This window comes from Macaca thibetana, chromosome 16 (assembly GCF_024542745.1).
Source record: "Macaca thibetana thibetana isolate TM-01 chromosome 16, ASM2454274v1, whole genome shotgun sequence".
NCBI classification, from domain to species: Eukaryota; Metazoa; Chordata; class Mammalia; order Primates; family Cercopithecidae; genus Macaca; species Macaca thibetana.
In genome coordinates, this window is record NC_065593.1 from 52,302,856 (window position 1) to 52,319,610 (window position 16,755).

Here is a 16,755-nt window from a genome sequence, read left to right on the forward strand (position 1 = left end):
TGGTCTCGAACACTCGACCTCAGGTGATCCAACCGCCTCAGCCTCCCAAAGTGCTTGGATTACAGGCGTGAGCCACTACACCTGGCCAATTATTGTATTTTTTATAGAGATGGGGTTTCACCATGTTGGCCAGGCCGGTCTCAAATTCCTAAGCTCAAGTGATCCGCCAACCTCAGCCTCTCAAAGTGCTGGGCTTATAGGTGCGAGTCATCGCACCAGGCCATGACTATATTAAATAAAAAACCCTTGAGAGGTTTTTTTTACCCCTGGGAGCCTGGAAGATATTTTTCCCCCCTATCTTTTGCCTATAAAGATAGGACTGGCCAGGCATGGTGACTCATACTTGTAATCCCAGCACTTTGGGAGGCCAAGGCAGGTGAATCACCTGAGGTCAGGAGTTCAAAACCAGCCTGGCCAACATGGCAAAACCCCATCTCTACTAAAAATACAAAAATTAGCTGAGCCTGGTGACACACGCCTATAATTCCAGCTACTTGGGGGGATGAGGCACAAGAACCAGTGGAACCCAGGAGGTGGAGGTTGCAGTGAGCTGAGATCATCCCATTGCACTCCAGTCTGGGCAACAAGTGTGATACTCTGTCTCAAAAAAAAGAAAATAGGACTGACTTACAAGAACAATTGTTCTTCTCCTCCTTCCTTTATCCCATTATCCATTACAGGAAAGAAGACCAAAAATGTAGCCATAAAAAGAGTCTCAACATGACCCTTTTTCAAGATAATGACTGTCTCTGAGGACCATTTAAAATCCAGGGAGAACTATTTACAAGTTAATTTTTGTTCCTCGATCCAATCATTCTCCCTCTGCCCTTCGATAGAATTCCTCTTCTCCCCCTTCCCATGACCTGTTTTTAACAGAATCCAAGCCACCCATTCTTTCTGTAACTTCAAGATGGTGGATGAGCTTCCATACCTCACTGGGAAGTTGGAGCTTCATTCTTAAGCCTCCCATGTATACATGTTACATACATTTGCATTCCTTTTCTCCTATTAATCAATCTGCCTTATGTCAGTGACTTTTGGCGGACTTGTAGCTTGTCACTTACATAAGGATCCTCCAGTTTACATAGTTTTGTAAATGTCAGGCCACCCTGTCCCACTAGACCACCAAAGTCCTGGAAGAGAGCTAGGATTTAACTTTTTTTTTTTTTTTTTTTTTTTTTGAGATGGAGTCTCGCTCTGTCACCCAGACTGGAGAGCAGTGGCTGGATCTTGGCTCACTGCCAGCTCCGCCTCCCGGGTTCACGCCATTCTCCTGCCTCAGCCTCCTGAGTAGCTGGGACTACAGGCGCCGGCCACCTCGCCCGGCTAGTTTTTTTTTTTTGTATTTTTTAGTAGAGATGGGGTTTCACTGTGTTAGCCAGGATGGTCTCGATCTCCTGACCTCGTGATCCACCCGTCTCGGCCTCCCAAAGTGCTGGGATTACAGGCTTGAGCCACCGCGCCCGGCAACTTTTTTTTTTTTTTCTTGAGACAGTCTCGCTCTGTCACTGAGGCTGGAGTGCAGTGGCAGGATCTCCACTCACTGCCACCTCCACCTCCCGGGTTTAAGTGATTCTCCTGCTTCAGCCTCCCGAGTAGCTAGGACTACAGGTGCCCCCCACCATACCCAGCTAATTTTTGTATTTTTAGTAGAGACGGGGTTTTACCGTATTGGCCAGGCTGGTCTTGAACTCCTGACCTCAGGTGATCTGCCCACCTCGGCCTCCCAAAGTGCTGGGATTACAGGTGTGAGCCACTATGCCCGGCCTGGCTTTTAACTTTTAATTCCTCAGAGAGCCAGGCACGGTGCTTTGCTCAGGAAGCGTTGGTTGAATTAAACCAGAGCACTTCTTGAAAAGGGAAAAGAACAGGAGTTAGAGGGAGATGGCGGGAACCCCTCTCTGGAGATGGTTCTTTAAATGAGTGGATTCTGCAGGGCGCTGTTGCTCATACCTGTAATCCCAGCATTTTGGGAGGCCAAAGCAGGAGGATCACCTGAGGCCAGGAGTTCGAGACCAGTCTGGGCAACATACAGAGACCACCCCCCCCATCTCCACAACAAATAAAAACTTAGCCAGGTTTGGTGGTGTGGGCCTATAGTCCCAGCTTCCCAGAGGCTGAGGCAAGAGGATACCTTAAGCCCAGGAGATTGAGGCTGCAGTGAGCTGTGATGGTGCCACCGCACTACAGCCTGGGCAACAGAGTGAGACCCCATCTCAAATAAATAAACAGATAAACAAGTGGATTCTCAGCAAAACTTCTAGCCACTCACCTCATATATCCACAAGACCTTTGAGAATCCACAGTGTCTTGATGCAGTCAGTTTTCTAACAAGCTGGGGCTTCGCCTGTTTTCCCACAGATAAAAACATGCTGGAGGAAGCAGAAAGGGGCTGGCAGGTGGAAAGGTGAGGACTAACTCATCATGTCAAGACTATGAGGTTGCTCTGATCTAGAGGGTCCCCCTGCCTGGTGGCCAACAGCCAGGAAGACTCCCACTGCCCCTGGATGCCCAGAGTGGGATGTCAGCTCCATCACTTATCAACTCCTCATCTATAGGGGCATTCTCCCTGAGGCTTCTCAGAAAATAGGGCCCTCCATTTGCTCCCCATGTGCTGAGCACATGATGATAGAACCCCTCCCGACTCAGAGACCCTGGCTCCTAGCTGCCCTGCCATGACCCAGACGGTGGCCTTTGTATATTTTTTTAGACTCACCTTGACTCACCTCAGACCATAAAAACTCTCATCCCAGAGGTCACTGCAATAGTTACTCCACAACAGAGGCTTATCTGGGTAGAGGGAGGCTCCCTACCTATGGCCCAGCAGCCCTGACAGTGCAGATCACATATACCCCATGCCCCAGCACTGCCTACCACGCATGGGCTTACTTTGTACCCACCCACAGTTACCACCACATTACCTGCTCTCCAAGGTTAGGCGTGGCAGGAGAAGGTTGCTTGGACCAGCAGAAACTATGCAGTCAAGGGCAATTGGAGTCAGCATGGGCTGGGTGGGAGCCCTTGGTGGGGTGGGGAGGAGACTCCAGGTCATACCTCCTGGAGGATGTTTTAATCATTTCCAGCATGGAATGCTGTCAACCTTTGCCACAGATTCATTAGCTCTGAGTTTCTTTTCTCTGTCCCCAGCTACCCCTTACATGTCAATATGGACTTAATGATGGGAAATTCAGGCAAGTTTTTAAACATTTTATTCCCCCGGCTCTTATCCTCAAAAATGCATGAATTTGGAGGCAGTGGCTCATGCCTGTAATGCCAACACTTTGCGAGGGTGAGGTGGGAAGATCACTTGAAGCCAGGAATTTGAGACCAGCCTGGGCAGCATAGTGAGACCCTGTTTCTACAAAAATAAATAAATAATTAAATAATAATATTGATATGAAGCATGATTAAATAGCTGTATTTTTAAAAATGCATGAATTCGTTACCTGATTCATTCCCTGGTTCCTCTCATAGTCCTCTGTGACCTCAGTGGGAGGGTTTTGGTCTCTCTACTATTTGTAGGCTGATATACAGTACACACACACACACACACACACACACAGTGTATCTTGAGCTTTCTTTTGTGTATCTACACACACACACATATATATAAGAAAGCTCAAAACATAGAAGCCCTTTTTCAAAAATAACTGAAAGTTTCAAACAAAGTCTTTAAGTCTCCAGTTACCAATTTGCTGGTATTCTTATTTAGAACCATATGTTCATCATATTGTTGCACAGGAAGACTATACATTCATTCTTTTACTTAAACGTATGAGTTAAAACACTTGGCCAGGCATGGTGGTTCACACCTGTAATCCCAGAGCTTTGGGAGGCCAAGACTGGCAGATCGCTTGAGCTCAGGAATTGAAGACCAGCCTGGGCAACATGGAAAAACCTCATCTCTACAAAAGATAGAAAAATTAGCCAGGCATGATGGCGTGTGCCTGTGGTCCCAGCTATTCAGGAGGCTGAGGCAGGAGGATCACATGAGCCCAAGAGGTTGAGGCTGCAGTGAGCCGTGATTATGCCACTGCACTCCAGCCTGGGAGACAGAGTGAGAACCTGTCTCAAAAAAAAAAAAAGAGAGAAATTTTAAAAAAGAAAACAACACCAAGGGCTGTAACTTTAAGATCGTTAAATGAACTAATCACTGCATTAAAAAATGATTACTTTATGATCCTAAGAGATATGAGGCCAATACCAGGAAGGGGGTTGATTTCCCAAACCAGAGGCAGACCCTAGACTCTAACACAGTTAAGGAAAGGCCAGCAAGATGACAGTCCCCAGTACAATAGAAGTTACTGTATTTTATTTGTTGTTTTTCTTTTGTTTTTTTAGAGATTGGGGTCTTGCTCGATTGCCCAGGCTGGAGTGCAGTGGTGGGACAATAGCTCACTGCAGCCTCCAGTTCCTGGGCTCAAGCAGTCCTCCTGCCTCAGCCTCCTGAATAGCTGGGACTACAAGAGTACACCACCACACACACCAAAACAATTTTTTAAATGTTTGTGTAGAGATGGGGGTCTTGCTTTGTTGCCCAGGCTGGTCTCCAACTCCTGGCTTCAAGGGATCCTCCCACCTCAGCCTCCCAAATTGCTGAGATTACAGATGTGAGCCACCACAACCAGCTAGAACTTACTAATTTTAAAATTAAGAACTTAAAACTTGAGCAGCTAGAGCACCAAGATTTTTCTTTGTCCCCAAATAAGCACAGTTGCAGGCATAGAAAATCTGACATCTTTGCAAGAATCATCGTGGATGTAGACTCTGTCCTGTGTCTCTGGCCTGGTTTCGGGGACCAGGAGGGCAGCCCCTTGCACTGCCAAGAAGCATGCCAAAGTTAATCATTGGCCCTGCTGAGTACATGGCCGATCAGGCTGTTTTTGTGTGCCTGCTTTTCTATTTTACGTAAATCACCCTGAACATGTTCGCATCACCTACTGGTGATGCACCTTTGATCAATACATTTTAGACAAAAGTGGTTTTTGAGTCCAAAGATCAGGGCTGGGTTGACCTGAATACTGGATACAGGGCATATAAAACAGGGGCAAGGCACAGACTGATAGCAGAGCAATCACCACCAAGCCTGGAATAACTGCAAGGGCTCTGCTGAGGTGCCAAGGGAAACGAGGATGGAGGAAGGAATGAATGTTCTCCATGACTTTGGGATCCAGTCAACACACTACCTCCAGGTGAATTACCAAGACTCCCAGGACTGGTTCATCTTGGTGTCCGTGATTGCAGACCTCAGGAATGCCTTCTACGTCCTCTTCCCCATCTGGTTCCATCTTCAGGAAGCTGTGGGCATTAAACTCCTCTGGGTAGCGGTGATTGGAGACTGGCTCAACCTCGTCTTTAAGTGGTAAGAACCATATAGAGAGGAGATCGGCAAGAAAAAGAGGCTGGCATTCGCTCTGGAAATATCTGTCCATCAGAAGTTGCTTTCCCCCAGGCTATTCAGGAAGCCACGGGCTACTCATCCTCCCAACCCTTCTCTCTGACTTTGGATCATCTACATAAAGGGGGAAGACAGAAAAAAATCCTACCAGTGAGTTGAAAATACAGGAAAGCCTATTTCATATGGGTTAAAGGGTAGGACAGTTGAATTTCGTGAAAAGTCTGAATGATATAGGCTTTGAGCAAAGAGTTTTCTTAGTGTGAAGCAGAAGAGGTAACATAAAGAAAGATGTATGGGGCCAGGCATGGTGGCTCACACCTGTAATCCCAGCACTTTGGGATGCCGAGGTGGGCGAATCGCTCCTGGGCGAACTCAGGAGTTCAAGACCAGCCTGGGCAACACAAGGATACTCCATCTCTACAAAAACATTACGAAAATTAGCTGGGCGTGGTGGCGTGCACCTGTAGTCCCAGCTACTCAGGCGGCTGAGGTGAGAGGCGGAGGAGGTTGCAGTGAGTTGAGATCGTGCCACTGCATTCCAGCCTGGGCAACAGAGTAAGACCCTGTCTCAAAAAAAAAAAAAAGATGATGTATGCTGTATGAAAAAAGGAAACAGATGATTCAACAGCCTGTTTTGTGGGGTAATGAAAAGTCACCCTGGGAACCGGGCTCCAGCCCTCATTCTACCACCCACCAACTACATGTCCTTGGCAAGTCATATCAATTATCTGAGTTTCTGTTTTATAATCTACAAATAGGTTATCTCTGGCAGCTTAATAATAATCAGGGTTAACATTTACTAAACAGTACATGCCAGGCCATGTGCTATGTGCTTTTCTGTGAGGTAGTTACTGCTATTTACAGAAATAGTAGATGCAGAGACCAAGGTGCTGAGTTAAATGATTAGGCCAACGAGGTTAGTACATGCTGAGCCAGGACGGAAGCCCAGGCAGGCAGGCTGGCTTCCGCAGCAATGCTCTTAAGAACTATGTTACATCCAGTGCTGATAAACTGACTCTTTGTGGGGGGGAAAAAGCCCTGAGTTTAGCATTTGCCAGTTTTCTACCACATAAACACTCCCATTATGGCTTCTTTCTTTCTTTTCTTTTCTTTTCTCTTCTCTTTTCTTTCTCTCTCTCTCTCTCTCTCTCTCTCTCTCTTTCTGCCTTTCTCTCTCTCTCTCTCCCTCCCTCCCTCCCTCTCTCTCTCTCTCTTTCATTTGTTTGAGACGGAGTCTTGCAGTATCACCCGGCTGGAGTGCAATGGCGTGATCTCAGCTCACTGCAACCTCTGCCATTCGGGTTCAAGTGAGTCTCCTGCCTCAGCCTCCTGAGTAGCTGGGATTACAGGCGCCTGCCACCATGCCCGGCTAATTTTTTTGTATTTTTAGTAGAGACGGGGTTTCACGATATTGACCAGGCTGGTCTCAAACTCCTGACCTCATGATTCGCCTGCCTTGGCCTCCCCAAGTGCTAGGATTACAGGCGTGAGCCACCACACCCAGCCACATGATTCTAAAAAATAAGAAGATGAAGTGTTATTCCAAACATCTGATCTCCATTGAAGAACCATGCAATCTCTCTGGGTTGGTAGAGGTCAGAGTTAGTGGCTCTCCCCGATTTCTGTGAGAAATCACTATTCCACCGTCACAAGGGATAAAAGGCATCCTGACTGACAGTTGACACCTATTTCCACAGTGAAAGATACATCTAGTGCTTTTAAAGGGGAAGTGGTTTGTCTGAGACACTCTGTTTCAAAGCAGAGAGGATTCCGAAGCTATATACATCCTTACAGAGAGCAATTCTGATGGAAATGCAGGCCATGTTTCCTGGGGGAGCTCGTCCTAGGGGCTGGAGTACATTCTCTGATGTCAGAGGAAATGCAAGATTCCTTGAGGCCTGAGGGAACCCATGGTACATGCAAGTCCAAGTTTCAAACTCTAGTTCCATATGCATTCTTCCAGGACACATACTGCTTGAGGTTAAAAAAAAAAAAAAAAAAAAAAAAAAAAAAAAGTCACATAGCTGCCATTATATGGATTTCAGGATTTTTTTTTTTTTTTTTTTTTTTTTTGACATGGAGTCTCGCTCTGTCGCCCAGCCTGTAGTGCAGTGGCATAATCTTGGTTTACTGCAACCTCCGCCTCCCAGGTTCAAGTGATTCTCCTGCCTTAGCCTCCTGAGTAGCTGGGATTAAAGTCACGCACCACCACACCTGGCTAATTCTTTATATTTTTTGGTAGAAACAGTGTTTCACCATGTTGGCCAGGCTGGTCTGAAACTCCTGACCTCATGCGATCTGCCCTCCTCGGCCTCCCAAAGTGCTGGGATTACAGATGTGAGCCACCACACCTGCCCGGAGTTCAGAATCTTGGGCTTCATTATTTGTGTTTAAATAGATCATACAGTCAGGCGCAGTGGCTCATGCCTGTAATCCCAGTACTTTGGGAGGCCAAGGTGGGAGCACTGCCTGAGTTCAGGAGATGGAGACCAGCCTGGGCAACATGGTGAAACCCCATCTCTACTAAAAATACAAAAACTAGCTAGGTGTGATGGCACACACCTGTAGTCCCAGCTATTCAGGAGGCTGAGGTGGGAGGAGCCCAGGAGGTAGAGGTTGCAATGAGCTGAGATTGCGCCACTGCACTCCAGACTGGGTTACTGAGCCAGATCCTGTCTCAAAAAAAAAAAAAAAAAAAAGAAGGAAGGAAGGAAGGAAAGAAAGAAAGAAAAAAAGAGAGAGAGGAAAGGAAGGAAGGAAGGAAGGAAGGAAGGAAGGAAGGAAGGAAGGAAATACATTCAAACGAACAGTTCAAAATGAAGTTACATACATAAGGATGTGTCATGAAACATCTCCCTCTCACACTTCTCCCCAGCCACCCAGTTCTCCCTTCTAGAGGCAACATGTGAAATCCTTCTCAAGCTACAATCTTCTTGAAGGTGTGGGCTTTGGGCAAAAGCGTTCATTCAGTAACCCCAGAAACTCGTTCTGTTTCTCCATAGGATTCTCTTTGGACAGCGTCCATACTGGTGGGTTTTGGACACCAACTACTACGGCAACACTTCTGTGCCCCTGATAAAGCAGTTCCCTGTCACCTGTGAGACTGGACCAGGTAAGCATCCCAGCCCCTGTAGAGATAGAAGCTGGTGGACCTCGTTCATCTGTTATGGATGAAACTGACCTTGAGGGCACATGAGGAAAGCCATTCCTTTGTACTTTTGTCATGCTCTTCAATTGGCACAAATTAATTCACTTCAGCAATGCTTTCCTGAATAGCACAGTAGTATTGGAAATCTGCCTGTTACAGAACCTGGGTGGAGTCCAGAGAGGTACGGGCACCCACGGGCAAAGGCTCATGAGAGTCACTGCCCTGCAGCGCTGTGTCCTGAGAAAGGAGGGGGCAGAAGCCTGAGCTCCTGGGGGTCCTTCCCAATGGCCCGGCCCACTGGATGTGCCCTCCTGAGCTGACCGTCCAATCCCTCGCGTACCTACATTTTATTAGTTACAGCCAGATGGGTACTGTCAAATCAAATGATAGATTTTATTTTCAGTATGTAATAGGAGGCCCCCTCCCTCACCCTAAAGTCTCAGCTGCCCTCTGAGACTAGTACCCTCTAAGGTACTAGCATCCCTTCCTCAGAGACCCTTTCCTGACCCCAAAACTAGGGAAGGTCCCTTAGTTATTCGCTCTCACAGACCATTCATTCACCTCAGAGCATTCACTCATTCAGCTGTTAATTACCAAGCACCTACTGGGAGCTCTACGCTGTTCTATGTGCTAGGGATACCTCACAGACACAAAGATCCCTGCCCTTGTGGAGCTGAAATCTGAATAGAGGAGGTGAAATATACAAAAATTGTAATAAATAAGTAAACTAGGCCAGGCGTGGTGGTTCATGCCTGTAATCCCAGCACTTTCGGAGGCCAAGGTGGGTAGATCACCTGAGGTCGGGAGTTCAAGACCAGCCTGGCCAACATTGTAAAATCCTGTCTCTACTAAAAATGCAAAAATTGGGCCGGGCGCGGTGGCTCAAGCCTGTAATCCCAGCACTTTGGGAGGCCGAGATGGGCGGATCACGAGGTCAGGAGATCGAGACCATCCTGGCTAACACGGTGAAACTCGTCTCTACTAAAAAATACAAAAACCTAGCCAGGCGAGGTGGCGGGCGCCTGTAGTCCCAGCTACTCGGGGGGCTGAGGCAGGAGAATGGCGTAAACCCAGGAGGCGGAGCTTGCCATGAGCCGAGATCGCGCCACTGCACTCCAGCCTGGGCGACAGAGTGAGACTCCGTCTCAAAAAAAAAAAAAAAAAAAAAAATTGATCGGGCGTGATGGCACATGCCTATAGTCTCAGCTACCTGGGAGGCTGAGGCAGGATAATTGCTTGAACCTGGGAGGCAGAGGTTGCAGTGAACCAAGATCGGGCCACTGCCCTCCAGCCTGAGTACAGAAGGAGACTCTATCTCAAGAAAAAAGTAAACTATTAATATGTAGGATAGGCCAGGCACGGTGGCTCACACCTGTATTCCCTGCACTTTGGGAGGCTGAGGCCGGTGGATCACCTGAGGTGAGGAGTTCAAGACCAGCCTGGCCAATATGGTGAAACCTCGTCACTAATAAAAAAAAATACAAAAACTTAGCCGGGCGTGGTGGCAGGCACCTGTAATCCCAGCTACCCAGGAGGCTGTGGCAGGAGAATCACTTCAACCCAGGAGGCAGAGGTTGCAGTGAGCCAAAATCGTGCCACTGCACTCCAGCCTGGGCAACAGAGAAAGATTCTGTCTCAAAAAAAAAAAAAAAAAAAGTTCAAATGAATTATCCAAGGTATATAATTAGTTACAGGGAAGAAGAAGGGAGGGAGGAAGGGAGGCAGAAAGGAAGGGAGGAATGGAGGAAGGGAGGGAGGGAGGGAGGAAAGAAAGCCTTTATTTATCTATGGGGTTCCCTGGAAAGCAGGCTGAAATGGAGGTTCACATGCAGGAGTTTAGATACTCTGAGGAAATATATTTGTAGAAGGGAAGGAACAAGAACAGGGCAGAAGGAGAGGTCCGGTTGTGATTCTGCCTCATCCAACTCCACAGGGAGCTCTGAAGCTGGGGATGGCTCCTCAGAGTTGGCCCCAGTTGGGTCAAGGGAATCAGATCCCGGGGAGAGCGTAACCTTGACCAAGGCAACTCTGTTTAGCCCAGGGCAATGCCCGGAGAAGGCTGAGAGCAGAGAGCCATCTGCCATCGCACTCTCAACAGCTACGAAATAAGTCCTGCAGTTCAGGAGGGAGGTCTGGGCGGCACATCTCAGGACCCTCTGTCTCTCAGGGTAGAGGAATTAAGAATGGGATGGGAACCAGACTGGGCATGGTGGCTCACACCTATAATCCCAACACTTTGGGAGGCCAAGGGTGGGAGGATTGCTTGAGCCCAGGTGTTCAAAACCAGCCTGGGCAAACAAACAAACAAACAAACAAAACACATTTTTAAAATTTGCTGGGTGTGGTGGTGTGCACCTGTGGTCCCAACTACTCAAGGGGCTGAGGCAGGAGGATTGCTTGAGTCCAGGAGGTCAAGGCTGCAGTGAGCTATGATCATGGCACTGCACTGCAGCCTAGGAGACAGAGCAAGACCCCATCTCTAAAAAACAAACAAACAAACAAAAAACGGAACCGGTTGCAGGCAGGGTTAGATAGCGTGGTCAGAGTAGGACTCACTGAGAATGTGAGATCTCAGTCAAGTCTTAAAGGATGTGAGGGAGTAAGTTTCTGGCAGAAGAGCTATGAAGGGCTGTCTGGCCAGAGAGGATCGCCATGCAAAAGCCCTGAGGTGGGAACGTGCTTGGTGTGTTTAAAGGAAAGCAATGAGGCCAGTGTAGCCAGAAGAGTGTGCAAGGTGAGAAGGAACAGAAGATGTGGAGGGCAGATCAGTTTGTAATTGTACGCCCAGTATACTGATTCTTTGTGTAATCTCCAGACTGCATTTAACTGCAAGAGCAGGGATCCTCTCTGGTTTTGCTCACCATTGTATTCCCAGAGCCTTGCACAATGCTTGGTGCATAGTAGATGGAAATTTGTTAAATAAATGACTTATGGATAACGAATAGATGGGAAGATGGGTGGATGGATGGGGGGTAAACAGATGTATGAATGGGTAGACGGGTGGATAGGGGGATGGCTGGGTAGATGATGCACTGTCTCCCAGATGAGGACTTTTTCACCTGTACTCATTCTCTTTCCTGCCCTTTAGGGAGCCCCTCTGGCCATGCCATGGGTACAGCAGGTGTATACTACGTGATGGTCACATCTACTCTTTCCATCTTTCGGGGAAAGAAAAAGCCGACCTACAGATTTCGGTAAGAACTCACCACTGGGGTGTAGGTGGTGGAGGGCAGGAGGCGGCTCTCTCTGTAGCTGACACACCACGTGCTCTTCCTCACATACCCCTAGCCCACTCCCACACCTGGGCAGGCACTGATTAAGAGTTGTGGCAGTTTGGATAAGGGTGAAACTCAGAGTCACGGAATGTTTGGGCTGAAAGGGATCCAGTAGTGCAATCCCTTGTTTTACAGATAAGGAAACAAGGCCCAACACCACAAAGGGACTTATAAAAATCAGGTAGTGAGGTAGCAGTAGGGCTTAAATAAAAACCCATGTCTGTACCAACCACAGAGTCGCCCACTCAGGTTAAAATAACCAGAGAAACAGAAGATATTCCTATTACAGAGAATTCCGGGTGTGCAGCCACAGTGCAAATCCTTTTTATTTTTGTTTTTGAAACGGGGTCTCGTCTGTCATCCAGGCTGAAGTGCAGTGAAACGGTAACGGCTCGCTGCAACCTCTACCTCCCAGGCTCAAGCGATCCTCCCACCTCAGCCGTCTGAGTAGCTGGGACCACAGGCCACACACCACACCCAGCTAATTTCTCATATCTTTTTGTAGAGACAGGGTTCTGCAATATTGCCCAGGCTCAGGCTGGTCTTGATCTCAAGCAATTGGCTTGCCTCAGCCTCCTAAAATATTGGGATTACAGGCGTGAGCCATGGTGCCAGCCCATGCAAATCCTTAATTATCAAATAGATAAAACAGGGAGGTTAAAATTCATATATACAAGGGTTCACCACTTGCCACAGGCATCTTTCTTTTTTTTTTTTTTTTGAGACGGAGTCTCGCTCTGTCGCCTAGGCTGGAGTGCAGTGGCGCAATCTCGCCCCACTGCAACTTCTGCTTCCTGGGTTCAAGCTATTCTTCTGCCTCAGCCTCTCGAGTAGCTGGGACTACAGGCTCATGCCACCACACCCGGCTAATTTTTGTATTTTTAGTAGAGATGGGGTTTCACCATATTGACCAGGCTGGTCTCAAACTCCTGACCTAGTGATCCGCCCGCCTCAGCCTCCCAAAGTGTTAGGATTACAGGCGTGAGCCACCATGCCCGGCCTACTTTTTATTATTATTATTATTATTATTATTATTTTTGAGATGGAGTTTCGCTCTTGTTGCCCAGGCTAGAGTGCAATGGTGCGATCTCGGTTCACTGCAACCTCCACCTCCTGGGTTCAAGCAATTCTCCTGCCTCAGCCTCTCAAGTAGCTGGGATTATAGGCATGCACCACCACACCCGGCTAATTTTGTAATTTTTTTTTTTTTTTTTTTTTTTTTGAAGTAGAGAAGGGGTTTCACCTGTTGATCAGGCTGGTCTCAAACTCCTGACCTCAAGTGATCCACCCACCTCGGCCTCCCAAAGTGCTGGGATTACAAGCGTGAGCCACCGTGCCTGGTCAATTTTGATTTTTTTTTTAAAGATACAGGGGTCTTGCTATGTTGCCTAAACTGGTCTTGAACTCCTGGCCTCAAGTGATCCTCTCACCTTGGCCTCCCAAAGTATTGGGATTACAGGTAAGAGCCACTGCACCCAGCCCCCAACAGGCATCTTTGGGCTTTTGAGTACCGGCTTTAATTTACAAAAATTCCACTGAGAGCACCTAAGTTTGCTAGGCTCCAACATTGCTGCCGGGGCTGTTTTCTTTTCTGAAGGATCTGCACCTGTGTTCTGTTATGGTTGCCTCTTCCGTTGCAGGTGCTTGAATGTCATTTTGTGGTTGGGATTCTGGGCTGTGCAGCTGAACGTCTGTCTGTCACGAATCTACCTTGCTGCTCATTTTCCTCATCAAGTTGTTGCCGGAGTCCTGTCAGGTATGGGCTGATCGGACTCCCTTCCTCCTCCCCCCAACCCCATTCCATTTCTCCCCCTAACGAGGACAAAATCCCAGCATTCCAGCCACATCCTGTGTGTAATCGGTACTGTGAGCATTTCTGTGGGTTCAAAGTCAAGAATGAGCAAGTAGAAATGATTAATTTCTGTAGGAGTGCCCAGATCCATAGAATGAATTGTGTAGAAGTTACCATGCATCAAATTAACTAACCAAATTGAATTAGCTTGAAATCTCGGAGCTTTTTACAATCTTTATTTCTTACTGATCTTCAACAGGCCCTAATTTACTTTTCAGGGAATCTGCCAAATTTAACAAATTAACACAGTGTCCTAGGAAAGCTCTTTATTTAAATACATTCATTTGCAAACCTAATAGATAACTGCAGTTGATCTCTTTTATAGGTTCAGAGTTTTGAATATCTGTGTTTTCTTAGATCCAGTTAACAAGGGTAAGACAAGATTTAGGTTAAACATAAGAAAGATTTTGTGGGAGGCACTACAATATAAGACCTTAACAAAACTGTGGAATTTCTCCCCTGGAGATTTGTAAGAACAGAACACAGCAGCATTCAAAGAAGAATGTTGAGAACAAGGGAGATGATGGTTTCATGGTAATCACAAAAGTAACACAGCATTTAGTAGTGGGTTCTATGTTTGAGGAAGAACCTGGAAGCCATATCACATGAAAAACCTGGGAATGTTTAGGTTAGAGAGAATAACTGTCCAAATGTGTGACAGAGGGACTAGATTCATCATTTACTAACTCCTGCAGAAAGAACTGAGAAAATAGACAGTATTAGAGGGGGACCAGTTTCACACAGACAAGGAAGAACTATTCAGCAATCAATTCCATTCAAATATAAAATGGACTGTTCTAGTGGGGGTGAGCTCCCTACTTCTAAGGGTACTCAAGTAGAGATAGGAGGACCTCCTGGTAGGAAATTTGCGTATGGGGGGAGAATGTACGTGATATGGCACCTCCATCTGAAAGAGTCTATGTTGAGGGCAGACTGGAGTCACACATACGAATAAGCCAGGCGACCCTCCAATCTGCCATCTGTGATTTAATTCCACAGTCACAGAACGGATGGCATGTCACCCACTGCTCCAAACCCACCTCTAGCAAAGGTCCCAGATCCTTCCTATCTCTCACAGTAATTCTTTCTTCCACTCAGGCATTGCTGTTGCAGAAACATTCAGCCACATCCACAGCATCTATAATGCCAGTCTCAAGAAATATTTTCTCATTACCTTCTTCCTGTTCAGCTTCGCCATCGGATTTTATCTGCTGCTCAAGGGACTGGGTGTAGACCTCCTATGGACTCTGGAGAAAGCCCAGAGGTGGTGCGAGCGGCCAGAATGGGTCCACATTGACACCACGCCCTTTGCCAGCCTCCTCAAGAACCTGGGCACCCTCTTTGGCCTGGGGCTGGCTCTCAACTCCAGCATGTACAGGGAAAGCTGCAAGGGGAAACTCGGCAAGTGGCTCCCATTCCGCCTCAGCTCTATTGTAGCCTCCCTCGTCCTCCTGCACCTCTTTGACTCCTTGAAACCCCCGTCCCAAGTCGAGCTGGTCTTCTACGTCTTGTCCTTCTGCAAGAGTGCGGTAGTGCCCCTGGCATCCGTCAGTGTCATCCCCTACTGCCTCGCCCAGATCCTGGGCCAGCCACACAAGAAGTCATTGTAAGGGATGTGGAGTCTTCAGTATTTCAAGTCAACAACTGTGCCAGGGATTGAGGGGGACTAGTATTTGAAGCAATGGGTGCTGGTATTTGGAGCAAGTGACATGCCATCCATTCTGCCATTGTGAAATTAAATCACAGATGGCAGATTGGAGGGTCGCCTGGCTTATTCCTATGTGTGACTCCAGCCTGCCCTCAGCGTAGACTCTCTCAGATGGAGGTGCCATATCACATACACCCTCCCAGCATAAGCAAGTTTCCTGCTAGGAGGTCCTCCTCTCTCTACTTGAATACTCTCACAGGTAGGGAGCTCACTCCCACTGGAACAGCCCATTTTATCTTTGAATGGTCTTCTGCCAGCCCATTTTGAGGCCGGAGGTGCTGTCGGCTCAGGTGGTCCTCTTTTACAATCCTAATCATATTGGGTGACGTTTTTGAAAAGCTAATGAAAAGCTATTGAGAAAGACCTGATGCTAGAAGTTGGGTTGTTCTGGATTTTCCCCTGAAGACTGACTTACTTGTTCTTCTGTCAGATATACAAAAGTAAGACTTCCAGGTAGGGTCAGATCACAAGCCCAGGCTGGAGATCCTAACTGAGAATTTTCTACCTGTGTTCATCCTTACCAAGAAAAGGAGAAAGGAGCTCTGAATCTGATAAGAAAAAAAGGCTACATAAGGAGGAGTTTTTAGTATGTAGCGTATCATGCAAGTGCTATGCCAAGCCATGTCTAAATGGCTTTAATTATATAATAATGCACTCTCAGTAATGGGGGACCAGCGTGAGTATAATTAATAGGTGGTTAGTGGGGTAATTCTGCTTCTAGTATTTTTTACCATGCATACACGGTCTTTGTATTTCCTTGGATTTCTGAATGGCTGCAGTGACCCAGATATTGCACTAGGTCCGAACATTCAGGTATAGCTGACATCTCCTCTATCACATTACATCATCCTCCTTATAACCCCCAGCTCTGCTTTTTCCAGATTTTTCCACTGGCTCCACATCCACCCCACTGGATCTTCAGATGGCTAGAGGGCAACTCTGGTGGTGCTTTTGTATGTTTCAATTAGGCTCTGAAATCTTGGGCAGAATGACAAGGGTAGGGCCAGGATTTCTCTCTCAGAGGTCACTCCAGTGTTTCTTTTGATTCCCAGAGGGTAAATATGACTCCTTTCTCTATCCCAAGCCAACCAAGAGCACATTCTTAAAGGAAAAGTCAACGCTTTCTCTATTTTTTTTTTTTTTTTTTGAGACAGGGTCTCACTACATTGCCCAGGCTGCTCTTGAATTCCTGGGCTCAAGCAATCCTCCCACCATACCGCAGCCTCCTGCATAGCTGGGACTACAGGTGCAAGCCACTATGTCCAGCTAGCCATCCTTGCCTGTTTTTCTTTTCTTTTCTTTTGAGACGGAGTCTTACTCTATCACCCAGGCTGGAGTGCAGTGGCACGATCTTGGCTCACTGCAACCTCTTCC

The 16,755-nt window shown here is 47.3% G+C and overlaps 2 protein-coding genes across 2 annotated transcripts in view; one reads left to right on the top strand and one right to left on the bottom strand.

Moving 5' to 3' along the window:
• Window positions 1–299, bottom strand: part of BECN1 (beclin 1) — an 84,868-nt gene extending 84,569 nt beyond the window's left edge. Inside the window, exon 1 of the mRNA XM_050762724.1 lies at window positions 290–299. The gene's annotated coding sequence lies outside the window, so the exon portion shown is untranslated. The remainder of the gene's footprint in view (window positions 1–289) is intronic.
• A 4,754-nt stretch (window positions 300–5,053) lies between these two features.
• Window positions 5,054–15,338, top strand: G6PC1 (glucose-6-phosphatase catalytic subunit 1). Its single transcript, XM_050762811.1, has 5 exons — window positions 5,054–5,362; window positions 8,401–8,510; window positions 11,635–11,740; window positions 13,462–13,577; window positions 14,772–15,338. The coding sequence occupies exons 1-5, from the start codon at window positions 5,133–5,135 to the stop codon at window positions 15,281–15,283; spliced, it is 1,074 nt and encodes a 357-aa protein (XP_050618768.1). The 5' UTR covers window positions 5,054–5,132; the 3' UTR covers window positions 15,284–15,338.
• The last annotated feature ends 1,417 nt before the right edge of the window (window positions 15,339–16,755 follow it).

What these genes read in the sequence shown, in the direction of transcription:
- G6PC1 (XM_050762811.1), top strand. Translation starts at nt 5,133, where the DNA reads ATGGAGGAAGGAATGAATGTTCTCCATGACTTTGGGATCCAGTCAACA. An exon ending in CACCTGTGAGACTGGACCAG is followed by an intron (nt 8,511 to 11,634) that starts GTAAGCATCCCA and finishes CCTGCCCTTTAG; the next exon opens with GGAGCCCCTCTGGCCATGCC. An exon ending in TGTTGCCGGAGTCCTGTCAG is followed by an intron (nt 13,578 to 14,771) that starts GTATGGGCTGAT and finishes TCTTCCACTCAG; the next exon opens with GCATTGCTGTTGCAGAAACA.